At 34.7% G+C, this 15,590-nt stretch overlaps 1 protein-coding gene across 3 annotated transcripts in view; it reads right to left on the bottom strand.

Annotated features, from left to right (window-relative positions):
* LOC138335981 (uncharacterized) overlaps positions 1–15,590 on the bottom strand; it is a 47,765-nt gene that overhangs the window by 18,236 nt on the left and 13,939 nt on the right. For all 3 annotated transcript variants that reach the window (XM_069285210.1, XM_069285212.1, XM_069285211.1), the window contains exons 2-9: positions 7,358–7,627; positions 6,525–6,734; positions 5,482–5,782; positions 4,684–4,874; positions 3,453–3,935; positions 2,963–3,222; positions 2,242–2,476; positions 148–436 (exon numbers count right to left, since the gene is read on the bottom strand). In XM_069285210.1, coding sequence (XP_069141311.1) covers positions 148–436; positions 2,242–2,476; positions 2,963–3,222; positions 3,453–3,935; positions 4,684–4,874; positions 5,482–5,782; positions 6,525–6,734; positions 7,358–7,498 — 2,110 coding nt within the window. In that variant the 5' untranslated portion in view covers positions 7,499–7,627. The remainder of the gene's footprint in view (positions 1–147; positions 437–2,241; positions 2,477–2,962; positions 3,223–3,452; positions 3,936–4,683; positions 4,875–5,481; positions 5,783–6,524; positions 6,735–7,357; positions 7,628–15,590) is intronic.

The raw sequence follows: 15,590 nt of genomic DNA, 5'->3' as shown, positions 1-15,590 counted from the left end.
CCCTGGGAAAGTGGTTTTATTAAGTATTTGTTTTTTTTTATATTGTTAATATATGTTGAAGCTGCTAGTTTGGGACCCTATGGCAGGTTAGAATTTGTAATTAAACGTAACTGGTAAGCTGGCCCTAGAACCCATTTGTTTACCTACCGACGTTTGTTATATAGCTGACGTTGAAAGTTGCTTTCTTGTTATAACCGGATGGCCATGTTTCAAACACAGGTTCAATCGTCTGATCCAGACAGGGATAGTTGTAACCTGCCGCCATGATCCGCAGGCCGCAAATGTAGAGACCGGCTGTGTTGGACACAACATCCACCAGAAGGTCAACACTCTCACCTGGAGCTATCTTGATGATCATACTGTACACCATGGGGTAGCCGATAGGTGCCAGTGCCAAAGTGGTATTTTTTATCATGGCAATGTGTGGAGTTGTTGACTGAAATCATTGAAACACAATAGAAGCATCAGAAATTGGTCATAAAACTACGATATATCTTTCTAATGTTGTATATGGCATTCTAAATCTTATTATCCATACTCATGGTGATACCAAATAGACTTCAAATCAATCGTCATGTAGTGATCATTTAGAAATTATTGGCTGTCTTTTTAAAGATGTTGTGGTTTACACGAAGAAACAGATACTTAGAGCTGGAAATGCAAGTTAAAAATATACATTTGAGATTTTAAAAAAAAATGAATTTTTTTGTTCAAACTTCGTTTCTAAGACAGTCCCTTGCGTTTCTAACTACGGGCGGTCCCCATTTTGTTTGAACTTTGCATGGATACAATAAGCCCACCAACCCCTACATAAAGCGCGTGAATCGAGACACGTGCGCTCAGTAATGTACAAATACACCTAGCAGTTGTCCATTGTGTATCACCTACTAATACATAAGCAAACCCCTTACCTGTAAATATGTGTAGGACTTGTTTTAGCAAACAAACATGTCAACTCCTCTAAGCTGTCATTTAGATGTTTCACAAATTGAACTTTTCACACAAATGAATAGAAATTCTAACAATTATCCGTCCACATATCTCCACGCATACTATCGTACCATATATCTCCACGCATACTATCGTACCCGATGTACTCGGCTGGCCACACGTGACCATATGTACCGAACAAGCGACGCTTCAATAAAGCTACCGAAGGCACACACGTGTACATGTGCGTGAAATATGTAATGTATATTGAAGTGTTTTATTAGCTCGTATTTGACATATTTTGGGATCTAGCCTGACAATATTACTTCAATGAAACCTTGTCAGGTGAGTGTTTATTTTTAGTTTGACAATGTTATCTACTATTAGGATTTCCGAGTTTGTTTACGTTATAATCAAAATGGATATCGCAAGTGGAAAGAAGGTAGGAATTCATTCATTACTTTTTATTCAACTGTATAGGTCTATATATAGTTCTTAGAAACGCAAATTGAGAAAACATTGAACGTGTTAACAATTTTATTCTTATGGTACGGCCTTAGGTTACACGCAAATACGTCTGGGGTATATAGTACAATAGATCTAGAGCCGGACAGGTGTTAGTTGTTACAACTTGAACAGAGAGCGTTCGCGTGATTGCACGTATGTGTGGTTCACGCACTTTCTATAGGGTTCGGTACCCGGTATTGTATTCGAGCAGAGTTAAAACAAAATGACGACTGCCCGTTCTTAGAAACGCAAGGGGTTGTGTCAGAAACGAATTTTGAAAAAAAAAAAAAATGAAAAAAAAACCCATTTTTTTTTTTAATTTTAAATGTTTTCTTATTATATTTCGTTGTCAGCTTTAAGCGATTCGCGCAATAATTCAATAGCAAATACAGTGACCATGTCAAAGTAAAATTTTAGAGCAGAACATTTGATATCTATAATGTCATATGTACTAATATTGATCAAGGAACTAAGGCCTTAGAACATTATACATATGTAATTCCGTCTTTGGCTTTTAAAGAGTTATCTGCCTTTATGTGTTAGTATCGATTGCAACGTAATGTGTTTTCGAGCGTAACGTCATCTTTTTCGGAGAAAACGACATCAATTTCGCTCACAAATAATGACATCGTAATCGATACCTTCCCGCAAGGGAGATAAATCTGTAATATGCAAAGCAGAATAGTGCTGATTTGGATAATTGCTGGGGCCATTGCATTATGATTGAAATCATGGTTCTAAAGTGATGGGACATTATTTGTTCTTTAAATATATGCAAGATTGGAAAGGATCATCGGTACTTACGGGTGCCACTGGTGTGCTGGTGTCAATTTTGACGGATAACTGACCAACCCAGATCTTGGTGTCTATGAACATAACCCCAGTACTCTCTATCTCTGTCGCATTCATTTCAACGTGCTGAAGAACAAGAAAGTCAACAGCAATGGACATTCTGTCTTCAAGTATGTCTCCTGACCGCCCAACATTACAGATTCCCCCGAGCTTGTGGACTGCCCTATTGTTTATGCCATCGTTGAATCTGGAAATGAAAATGGCTAGATATAACATTTAATGGTTTCGATTTGAGGTTTATTTGTTTATTTTTCCTTTTCACATCTAGGAAAATTTAAGTATGTCTCAGGATAAAATATATAGATGGCCAGTCAGGTACAAAAATTTAATATGGTTCCTAAACAGATTTTGAATCCGGCTAGCCCAAAATGTTTCACCACGGATCTTGATGTCAAGGAGATTTTTTTTCTACCAAATTGAAGAAAAATAATTAACTTCCTTCCGCACAAAACTGTCCTTTTTGTCATTGGTAAAATCCAATATGACTACTAAGTTACACAGCAAATCTTGACAAAGTATCATCCTTCCAAATTTGAGAATATCGTCCACCTCCTTCAATCAAAACTATACAGGCTGACAACCTGATTAGTATACAGGTCACTTGCGTCTCAATGTAAACAGTCTTCATATCACATTGTTTTTTTTTTTTTAAAGTTTCTCTACCGGTACTTACCTAGAGGTATAGGTGACCTTGTCGTTATACCAGCTTGGCGTGATGCAAGGTAAGTTTAACCCCGCAGACAAAATCCTCGATCGACACACTTTGAACTTGGAGGAGTTCGAACCGCTTGGCATTATGAACTCGATATCCATCTTTGTGTAGCTTAAATTTGCGCCCGTGTCAATGTCAAGGACAACACTCGAGGCTAGTCCCTGTATCACAGTGTCGGAGCCAATTCCGAACGTCATGTTAAAGTCGGGTGTTGTCACATTCTGTACAAAACAGGATTAAACACTCAAAGTGAAAGTATTCCTAGAATGGAAATATTCGGGAAACATATCAAAATATAGAATTTTCACCAAGAAATTTCAACGCTGAATTAGCCAAAATTTAAACACACACAAAAATGTCTACATTTACAGTACTACCTTAACAGATCAGCAGCAAAAAAAAATCATCAAACAATAAGGTTTTAAATTTGCATTAAATAGATTTTACGTACTGGTGTATAAGTCATCGTGCCATCTATAGTGAAAGTGTGCGTTATTGTGGTGGATTTTCCAGCGTAATTAGCCGTCACCGTGAGGTCATGTAGGGAACCCTGGGTTGCAGAGGGATGATCCAAAGCCGTAAAAATGATGTCTACATTTATGGAGTTTGCTAACACTGATGACGCCTCCAGTGGAAGGTTGGTGAGGCCACCAATATTCAAAACAGCTTTGTCCGCGTGAGAGGCAGACGACGTTTTCGACGAATATACAGCAGTCTTGTCATACGTCAAGCAAGGGAGGTTGTTGCCGGCGGAGACCAGGGCTACTGAGCAAATTTGAAATACCGGGGCGTCGCTTATGACGGGAGCCTCCACAACCAGTTCGTAGGATGATGTTGTATTGTAAGGTATCTCCAACCCTAGGCTAATGATTTTCGGATTGAATTTCTCGGCATTCGAATCTGCTCCAGGATTTATGGTCATAACTACGTCGGGCTACAATTAACCACAGTTTTATTCGTAAGTAAGCATAACAAAATTAATTATTCCACCTTAATTTTGCAAGACATTTCTATCAAGATAGGTACGTATACCAACACAGGAAAATATACATTTAATGTAGATGTCGTAACAGAAAAAAAACAATGCCAGCGTCTTTTCTAAGAAACCATGGCCGATATATAGGGGTCATCTGCAAACCATTTGAAGAAAACATATTTCGATGTTTTTAACTGACATTGTCAGCTTTAAGAACGCCTTTTAAACAAAAAATGTGTTGTTTTAAATTTTCGCTATCTGACATTAAAGATATAGTATGTGACCCATTGCCAATCATTTCTGAACATTATTCGGATCAAATGTTCGCAATCATAACATTGACCAACGAAATCGTGAAAATATATTTCCCGCGAAAATAACCGTTTATATGGTATGTAATTTGTTTGTTATCGTTATTTCAATATTCTAGACAAATTGTTGATTTTTTGTATTTTGATTTCTATGCGTATACTAATTTTGATAATCTGGAAGATATTCAGAAATGTTAATTTATCCTAGTCAATAAGCGAGATATGAAAAGCAATAAACATAGATGGTCAATTCTAATGATCAATATCGCAACAGAAATATTAAGATGCAGAAACTATCCTTATTGGTTAACCTGTAAATATTGGACATATAAAGAGAAAATTGTATTTTTCTGTAAAGAGGAAATAAATAATGTCTGTCTGTCCAACCACTTTACCATGTTAGAGTCAACTATCTCGGGGATGTATTTCACAGGAATTGTTGCTGCCCAGATTTGGGTACCAGAAATATCCAATGTGGCGCCGACATCTACTATTTGGTCAATTAAATCAGCCTCCAGGTAAGTATGGTAAACAACCTCGAACTCCACTACGTTGTCGTCATAGGAATCTCGTGTGTGTCGGGAACCTAGAGCAGAAATAAATTTAAGGTGATACACTGTTTACGAATGGCATGTTTTCTCAATGAAAAAGCAGAAGCAGGCGAATTAGTACTTTTTCTTCAGTTACAAAAGTTACTTAATTAACACCATTAGCACCATTGAAAATTTCAGCTTCCAATTGTACTTTAAGATTTAGGTTTGAGTCATAGCCAAAAAAACAAAAGGATGATTCTTTAGAGACGCGATAGATGGTGGTCGCTAAGACAGGTTCGAATCTACATCGAAAATGGTACACTGAGTTTTAAAGATATTATTATTTTGTTGTTTCTATTAAAATAAGGATTCGCAGCACGCTACCATGTGGTGACACTTTATAGCGCCAATAAACGCAGCCATGTGGCGATATGGCGATTCCCACTGGCTTTCAAATTAAATTACAAACCTGTACACGAAATAAATCTTCACACAATCTCTTTGAAATAGCGCAGTGTGAAGTGTTAAATTTAAATTAGATAAAGATGCTGGATGTCAGGCGTAAAGACAACGCTTTTTGTACAATGATGATTAAATTAGAGAAAGCTTTTGGACCAAATGTAGAAACAATTAAACAGTATGTAATATCTATAACCTTACCGGAATTTAGTATTACCCCAGCTCTAATCTCCGCCATTGATGTTCCAAGCCCAGTCGTGGCTGGGTACATTTGGTTTTGAACGGCAGCAGCGTCATGACCACAGTTAAAGTTGTTGCCCATGCTCTTGATTTTAGCACTACACACGCTCATAGTTGAAGAGGTATTGAGTGGCGTGAACGCTCCAAACGTGATGTCAGCACTCGGATTGGGAAGGTAAAGAGACAGAGAGTATATGTTAGAGGAACCTATAGCCACCTCTTCGGGTCCTGTCCAGTTAACAGCCGGTTGTTCGGCGACGACCTGCAAAGACAAGAACATCCATTATATTCTCCGTCGTACTTTTGGTATTTGACACCAGTGATTTTAGTGATCATGCCACTTAAGCTTACATTCTGCTATATATGTTGAACATTCAACAGTTTTCCAAAATATACACATGACTTCTCTCGCACAACATACTGCATGCCAGAGAGGGGCCAACCTTGAAGAACATTCGCTCCTTTTTACATAATATTCTATCTTTTAGCATAATGTTCGTTCCTTTTTAAATAATATTCCATCTTTTTGAAATAATGTTTGCTCCTTTTAAAATAATAATCAATCTTATAAAATAATATTCAATCTTTTAAAAATAATATTAGCTCCTTTTTAATGATATTCCATCTTTTTGAAGTAATGTTAGCTCCTTTTAAATAATATTCAATATTTTTTTAAATAATATTTGCCCTTTAAAAAAATAATATTCGCTATTTATAAGACATTAGATAATACTAAAGATATCAAATCATGTACTGCATAGCTGGTTAATTTCGTGACTGTTTTATTTTAGCTGTATTTTCGTTTTCATTGAATTTCGCCAAGTCAAAACATCAGTGAAATATTCAGAAATTCAGTGACATATCTAAAGTCACTAATTCAAAGAGTAATAGCAATAAATGAACAGCGAAAACTAACCTCCACAAATATGCTTTTATAAATAAAACCGCGAAATATTGACCTCGCTAATTTCAAACACTACACAGAATATACTGCTGTTACTTACATTATTCTGAACGAGATCCACGGAGCACTGCCCTACCCAGATAAATTCTGAATTATCATACTCGGCGCCAGCACTGACGTAGTAGGTGTTGTCAGATACTAGCGGGTTATCGATCATAATAGCCTTGTAGTCGATCACTATCTGACACTCAGATAAGGTGGTACATTGGGTGTTCTGGACATTTCCAAGAGCAATGATTACACGGTCATACTGCAAATAAAATATATTCTTCGTAATATAGCATGCAATAGAGTGACTTAAATCGGTTATCAAAATGCAAGAGATGAATGTATTAACAAGTAGGTGCGCCTAAAACACACGAGCTAAATCATGTAAGCAAGACTCATATAAAATTTGATTTTTCTTAACTGCCATATCATTTATGTTAAACGTGAAACATTGAACATATTTTTTTCAGAATTAAGGTAAGATGACATCAATATACAATATCATCAAAATTTGTTGAATTGAAATCATAACCTAACACTGCGGCAGAAAAAGTGTTATCTGTTTAAAGTTTAACCAAAATTGAGAACCATACGCTTCGACAGAGATGTGTATTCTGTCAATCATTGAAAAAAAGAAACCATTCAGTAGAGAAAGTGCTTTCGCCCAATATGAATCAAAAACTAAAATCATTCTGAACTTAACTTAAGCAAAAATGAAAAATTATTATTGTATGGCCTAAGCCCAATATCTTTTCAACTAAATCAAAAAAGAATGTTTGAAATATAATGTTTTTCACCTTAAGTTAAAACGATTTTATCTAAAGCTGAAAAGATTTCATGATAGCCAAAGACAAGAGCTGTTAAACAATATTTCTAGTGACTTACATTAGCGCCTTTTCCGTCTCTAGTCTCATATTGAGGTAGGGTTGACCCACTAATGACTAGCAAACCAGTGGATACCACGTTGACGTCACAGAGAATCATGGCGGTATTTGTGTTATCAGGAGTGAATAACTCCACATTCATATCCGTAGTTCCTGCTTTGAAGCTTATCGTCAGAGTTAATTCAATGACGGCTCCAGCATTTAGGGGTGAAGTAGCAGAGTTAGCTCCCTTTACTAGGGTAAACTCAGTTGCTGCTGGCGCTGCAGCTGTCTGTAAAAGAAGAAAAAAGTAAATATAATAAATAGTTAAGTTACAAATTCATCACACACGTTTTGCATGTAATATTAAAAAGAATAATGCAAGGAAGTGAGGAAGAGAAGACGTTAGATCTGCCTCCAGTTATTTTAACTCAATGAATCCAAATAAGTGAGGGATTTAGGGAAACTCTTCTTAGACTTGAATATATGATGAGTACGAATTGACGAGAAAAAGGTTTCTGATAAAATCTTTAACCGTTAAAAAAATATTCAATATACATCATGTAGTATGTGATTATAAGTATCTTCTTTTGACATGTTATATAGTATCTTCTTTTGACATGTTATATAGTATCTTCTTTTGACATGTTATATAGTATCTTCTTTTGACATGTTATATAGTATCTTCTTTTGACATGTTATATAGTATCTTCTTTTGACATGTTATATAGTATCCTTTTTGACATGTTATATATGTATCTTCTTTTGACATGTTATATAGTATCTTTTGACATGTTATATAGTATCTTCTTTTGACATGTTATATAGTATCTTCTTTTGACATGTTATATAGTATCTTCTTTTGACATGTTATATAGTATCTTCTTTTGACATGTTATATAGTATCTTCTTTTGACATGTTATATAGTATCTTCTTTTGACATGTTATATAGTATCTTTTGACATGTTATATAGTATCTTCTTTTGACATGTTATATAGTATCTTCTTTTGACATGTTATATAGTATCTTTTGACATGTTATATAGTATCTTCTTTTGACATGTTGTATAGTATGACATGTTATATCTTCTTTTGACATGTTATATAGTATCTTCTTATGACATGTTATATAGTATCTTCTTTTGACATGTTGTATAGTATCTTCTTTTGACATGTTATATAGTATCTTCTTTTGACATGTTATATAGTATCTTCTTTTGACATGTTATATAGTATCTTCTTTTGACATGTTATATAGTATCTTCTTTTGACATGTTATATAGTATCTTCTTTTGACATGTTATATAGTATCTCTTTTGACATGTTATATAGTATCTTCTTTTGACATGTTATATAGTATCTTCTTTTGACATGTTTATATAGTATCTTCTTTTGACATGTTATATAGTATGACATGTTATATAGTCTTCTTTGACATGTTATATAGTATCTTTTGACATGTTATATAGTATCTTCTTTTGACATGTATATATGACATGTTATATATAGTATCTTCTTTTGACATGTTATATAGTATCTTCTTTTGACATGTTATATAGTATCTTTTGACATGTTATATAGTATTCTTTTGACATGTTATATAGTATCTTCTTTTGACATGTTATATAGTATCTTCTTTTGACATGTTATTAGTATCTTCTTTTATGTATATAGTATCTTTTGACATCTTCTTTTGACATGTTATATAGTATCTTCTTTTGACATGTTATATAGTATCTTCTTTTGACATGTTATATAGTATCTTCTTTTGACATGTTATATAGTATCTTCTTTTGACATGTTATATAGTAACTTTTGACATGTTATATAGTATCTTCTTTTGACATGTTATATAGTATCTTCTTTTGACATGTTATATAGTATCTTCTTTTGACATGTTATATAGTATCTTCTTTTGACATGTTATATAGTATCTTCTTTTGACATGTTATATAGTATCTTCTTTTGACATGTTATATAGTATCTTCTTTTGACATGTTATATAGTATCTTTTGACATGTTATATAGTATCTTCTTTTGACATGTTATATAGTATCTTCTTTTGACATGTTATATAGTATCTTCTTTTGACATTTTCTTTTGACATGTTATATAGTATCTTCTTTTGACATGTTGTATAGTATCTTTTGACATGGTATATAGTATCTTCTTTTGACATGTTATATAGTATCTTTTGACATGTTTATATAATATCTTCTTTTGACATGTTGTATATATATGTATCTTCTTTTGACATGTTATATAGTATCTTCTTTTGACATGTTATATAGTATCTTCTTTTGACATGTTATATAGTAGTATCTTCTTTTGACATATATAGTATCTTTTATGTTATATAGTATCTTTTGACATGTTATATAGTATCTTCTTTTGACATGTTTATAGTAGTATCTTTTGACATCTTCTTTTTATATATAGTATCTTTCATTTTGACATGACATGTTATATAGTATCTTCTTTTGACATGTTATATAGTATCTTCTTTTGACATGTTATATAGTATCTTCTTTTGACATGTTATATAGTATCTTCTTTTGACATGTTATATAGTATCTTCTTTTGACATGTTATATAGTATCTTTTGACATGTTATATAGTATCATCTTTTCTTTTGACATGACATGTTATATAGTATCTTCTTTTGACATGTTATATAGTATCTTCTTTTGACATGTTATATAGTATATAGTATCTTCTTTTGACATGTTATATAGTATCTTCTTTTGACATGTTATATAGTATGACTTCTTCTTTTGACATGTTATATAGTATCTTCTTCTTGACATTTTATATAGTATCTTCTTTTGACATGTGTTATATAGTATCTTTTTGACATGTTATATAGTATCTTTTTTTGACATGTTATATAGTACATTGTATCTTCTTTTGACATGTTATATAGTATCTTCTTTTGACATGTTATATAGTATCTTCTTTTGACATGTTATATAGTATCTTCTTTTGACATGTTATATAGTATCTTCTTTTGACATGTTATATAGTATCTTTTGACATGTTATATAGTATCTTCTTTTGACATGTTATATAGTATCTTCTTTTGACATGTTATATAGTATCTTCTTTTGACATGTTATATAGTATCTTTTGACATGTTATATAGTATCTTTTGACATGTTATATAGTATCTTCTTTTGACATGTTATATAGTATCTTCTTTGACATGTTATATAGTATCTTTTGACATGTTATATAGTATATAGTATCTTCTTTTGACATGTTATATAGTATGTACATGTTATTTCTCTTTTGACATGTTTCTAGTATCATTTCTTTTGACATGACATGTTATATAGTATGACATGTTATATAGTATCTTTTGACATGTTATATAGTATATTATCTTTTATATAGTATCTTCTTTTGACATGTTATATAGTATCTTCTTTTGACATGTTATATAGTATCTTCTTTTGACATGTTATATAGTATCTTTTGACAGTTATATAGTATCTTCTTTTATAGACCAGAGTAATACTAAACCCTGAACGGCTCCCAGATAAGACTATAGAACTCTGTAACGACCTGGAAGAATGCTGGAAAAAAAGGAATAGTATAAATAAGAACTAGCTAGACCCTCTAACGATGAATGAGAGAAGCTGTATATGCTAGCTAGTACCCCCAAACGATATGAGAGAAGCTGTATCAACTGTCATCGATATATAATGACTACATGAATTATATTGGGGAAAACTTTCCCAAGAATTTTAAATGCCAACCGAATAAAAGCTTAATATAAAATAAAAGTACTAAAGACAGAGTGTGTAATCCCAATTAACAGAAGAGAAGAATTATATGAATAAATCTGAAATCATGAACCAAGAAAACAAATACAAATAAAACAAGCATTTGATGATGTAAAGCAAAGACAATCCGATAGTAATAAAAGAAAATGCCATGGAGCCTGAAGGGGATGGTGGGGTGGGTTAGCCTAACACATTCGCCATTTTTGCAACGAAAACCTATGCTATGGGGTTCCAACCAACCCCAACAAGGGGATCCCCCAAATGAACGCTGATTGGTCAATCAGCGCATCCCTAATTTACATTGTTACATATGTGAAACATTTGATTCATACATAATACATATACCCGTAAGCAATGATACATAAGCCACCTAAACAAACTAAAAAACAATATATAATAAACAAACAAAACAATTGCACAAAATGTTAATAAAATAATTGAAGCAGAATATCATGTTGTATATAAACTATAATTTAATAAAAATATCAAATTATCAATTTTATATACAACAAACACTCAAGAGAACAGTTTACCTTTGATTTACAACTACAGTTAAAAACTACAATTCGGGCGTATCAGGGCTACTCACTTCATATCCATTATAATAAATCTTATATATAATTACTACCTAAATAATTTAAACGAAGAATTACGAGGCTCTGAGGTGTCAGAGCCGGGACTTGAGCAAGACTCCAAGGATACAGAGAAGCCACCACTAGACCCTGAACGGCTCCAGAAGAAGTAGCTAGACTCTGTAACGACCTGGAGATGCTGAAAAAAGGAATAGAATATATAAGACCTTAGCTAGACCCCTCACACGATATGAGAGAATCTGTATATGCTAGCTAGACCCCCAACGATATGAGAGAAGCTGTATATGCTAGCTAGACCCCCAACGATATGAGAGAAGCTGGAGCATACTGTCATAGATATATATACTAATATGAATATATTGGGGAAAAATTCCCAAGAATTTAATGCCAAAATCGAACAAAATGTTAGTTTTGATTCTGAGTATACTGATAGCAATACATAGTGAGAGCCCCCAATACAATACAATATAATATTACTTAAGATGATTCGAGAAAATTCTCAAGGTTGTGAATTTCTAATTACATTAAAGGGAATGAGGGGGAGGGGGGGTGTGTGTAGCTTTCAAATAAAAAGTGAGTCAAAAGGACATCTGTAACTGCGCTCTGCGAATAGTAACCGGCTCCGGGTACGGATAATACCGGAATGAAACAGTCAGATGACGCCCAACGGCCCAAGGTTTTGAATGACAATGAACTTCGACCCCTGCTGCAGCAAGCTGAGGTACTAGCGCCGATTCGAAATGAATGACCAGTTAAATGACCCATAATCCAAACCAACACGGGTATAAGCACTTCCTTTAAATGACCAATAAAGGTATGACCGCATATTAGCGTCTGGATGAGTGCACCTATGATCTAAAAACAAAAGTGAAGAAGGTCAGCGTCTGATGAATTTCGTAACATCAAATAACTATGCATGGGTAGACACAGGATTTAAAAGATCATTTTTCAAAAAACATTAATATCAACACCCTTTACCAAAATGGGTCAGTCTTAGACAAACGTAAGGAAAGAGTAAAACAAGACAAATCAGGTGATACATGAACATCACATAGGCGAATAAAACTTTGAATCCCATAAAGATTTACATGTGAATTCACCGCATCTTAGAAAACCATAAAAAGCTGTCTTAAAAAATACATAACAACATATGATCTGTGAAAGGTTCAAACGATTCCATGAAAGGCAATAGCATTACACATTTTTGACAAAACTGAGAAGTAAATTGGAAGACGTTTTTGATGCAATGTTCACTGTGAGATCTCTTAATCGCGCGAATGTATATAGGTGCCAGTCTTAGTGTATTGGCGGTTAGGGTCACCAAATTTCTGTTTTTAATATAGTGAAAACGTACACCAGCCAGATACAGTTTGATTGTTTCATATTTCAAGTGTAACGTACGCTGCAATGTGTTACGAACAAGATAAGCAAGTCTTCATTGATCTGAGGCAAAAAGATTTTAGGAAACCAAATTCCTTGCATCAACACAAAAGTCAAAAAACAATTAAGTCCTGACTGGTAAGTAGCTTGAGTACTACGACTTAGTGCTGAGTCCCACAGGAAGATCCACATCGTCATTCAAGTCATGAACAGCGATTCCAGGGAAGACAACGGAACAGGCAGTCTGTCTGCTTGCGGAGCCAGCCGTCGAAACGATGCATCTGTGAACGAGAGAGAGTGTCAGCTAAGTTATTGTCAGACCCCGGAATGTGTATGGCATGTACAACAAAATTGTTCATAGCTGAATGATAAGTAAGCGTACGCATTAATCTCATAATGCTTTTTTATCTTAGACCTTCCTTTCGAAATTATGTCAACAGTATCCATATTGTCACAAAATGAAACAAAATCCGCTTATCTTAGCCCACTGATGCCCCCATAACACACAGGACATAACGATTGGGTACAGTTCAAACAAGGCCATAGAAGGTTCATGTTGTTTAAGCTCTTCAGGAAAATCTCCCTTAAACCATTGATTCCTATAGATCCCACCGAAGGCTTCAATTAAGTAGCATCCGTATACAAATGGAGATCATGCAGAAGTAGTCACGTGATCGTCTAAGAAGAATGAAACAACCATTCCAAAGTCGTAGAAAAAGGGCCCACATACTAAGGTCTGAACGACATTCCTCGGTAAGCCTAATAACTGAAAATGAAGCTCACGCACAGTAGTTTGACATGTGATATAAGGTGAGAGACAAAAGATCGTCCTGGCTATTAACACATCTCGTGGCAAAGTTTCATATGTCCTAATAATAACTAAGTATAACTCGCGCTTAGTGTAGGATTTTTATGCAAGCGAAGGACTCTAATACATCAACAATACGTCTACTTTGTTAGGTGGCTAGCCTTGTTTTCCATACGCTGTGAGTCCAAAAACACTCCCAAATACTCTATAAGTCAGTCACCGGGCCCCACGGGTTTTATGGGCACCAATAGGAATGTTCAAATCTCTAAACAAATCTATAAATCTATCTCCATAGTGTCGGATGCATTCACAAACGCTGGGTTCGATAACAAGAAAGTCGTCTAGCAAATGTAGGATGTGTCGGATGTGATAAATTGTTCATGAGCGATCCAGCAAATAGCACGAGAGAGAGATTATCGAACTGTTTAGGACTGGAAACGACTTCCGAAGACTAAACGTAGTGAAAAAGAAATATTTTCCTTCCCACTTAATACCATGGTAAGGCCAAAATACTGGTTTGATCGGTAATCAATTTGAAAGCGTCCGTAATGTCTGTTTTCATAAGCCAAGCCATTTTTCACCCAAGTCCTTGATGAGTTTAAATACATCATCTATAGTAGTGTATTTCAATGAGCAAGTAATCTTATCGATAAGACTGTTAAGACATAGGATTAAAACGAGTCTTTATGAGGCGGCTGACATGTCAACTATGAGTCTTTTCTTTTTAGAGTTAATGCTCCGAAAGGCCTATAGGATTAATACGATAACAATCGAATGGTAATGTTATCAAACGGCCCTAAACAAATAACCACGTTCAAGTTCTTTTCCAACTAAATCTGTTACCGCGCTCGGATCCATCATAGCTGACTTTAGATTTTTACACTCATAAGATTTGCTAGGTAAAGTTTGGAAACCTGATGTCGAAGCCCTCAGATAACCCTATGTAGTTAATTAAGTTATACAAAAATCTTTATTCGGATGACCAGTGAAAGCAGATTTTTAAGCTGTGATGTTAACGGGCTAGTGCTTGCTCTGCAGGATTCTAAGTAATTCATCTTCTTCTGTTTTTTTTGAGTTCGGTCCTGTCCCTAAAGGGGCACACAGAATTGGAATGACCCCCGTTGCATGTTAGGTACAAAGAATGGGAATAATGGGTCATGTAAGGCTAGACTGCACCCGAGGTGGCTGTTGAAATTGTTGAGCAACAATTTCGCGACCTTCATGATACAAGCTTTAGGACTCGACCGTTTTGTCCATCTAACATTAGGGCTGTTGTTACATCGTTCTTCTTAGTCATTAGTCTTTACGTTTACCACTCTGACGCCGTTGCATTTCAAAAATAATGTTGGGACAGTAAACCTGTGTGGGCATTGTTAAGCTGACTGTCACATAATATTCACAAGTGGCGTAGGCCGTTGATTTGCAAATATATTGCAGAACAACACATTGTCTCTGATTGGACCAGTCCAATGGGCTTGATGTGTTATAACGTAGATGAGCCGCTGCTCTAGCCGAAAATTGTCGGTGATCTATTCATAGAAACCAGCTGAAAATCTAGTTCCCCCCCATTTCTACAATGTCACGCTCATATAAATCTAGTTCTACTCGGCGAGCTGGGTACGGTAGAGCACCATGAAACCTGCTTATAACTCCAAAGGAGGCCAAAATGAACTCGGTTATAGTGTCCA

This window comes from Argopecten irradians, chromosome 12 (genome assembly GCF_041381155.1).
Source record: "Argopecten irradians isolate NY chromosome 12, Ai_NY, whole genome shotgun sequence".
NCBI classification, from domain to species: Eukaryota; Metazoa; Mollusca; class Bivalvia; order Pectinida; family Pectinidae; genus Argopecten; species Argopecten irradians.
The sequence above is the reverse complement of the archived record's forward strand: the minus strand, read 5'-3'. Positions and strand labels throughout refer to the sequence as shown.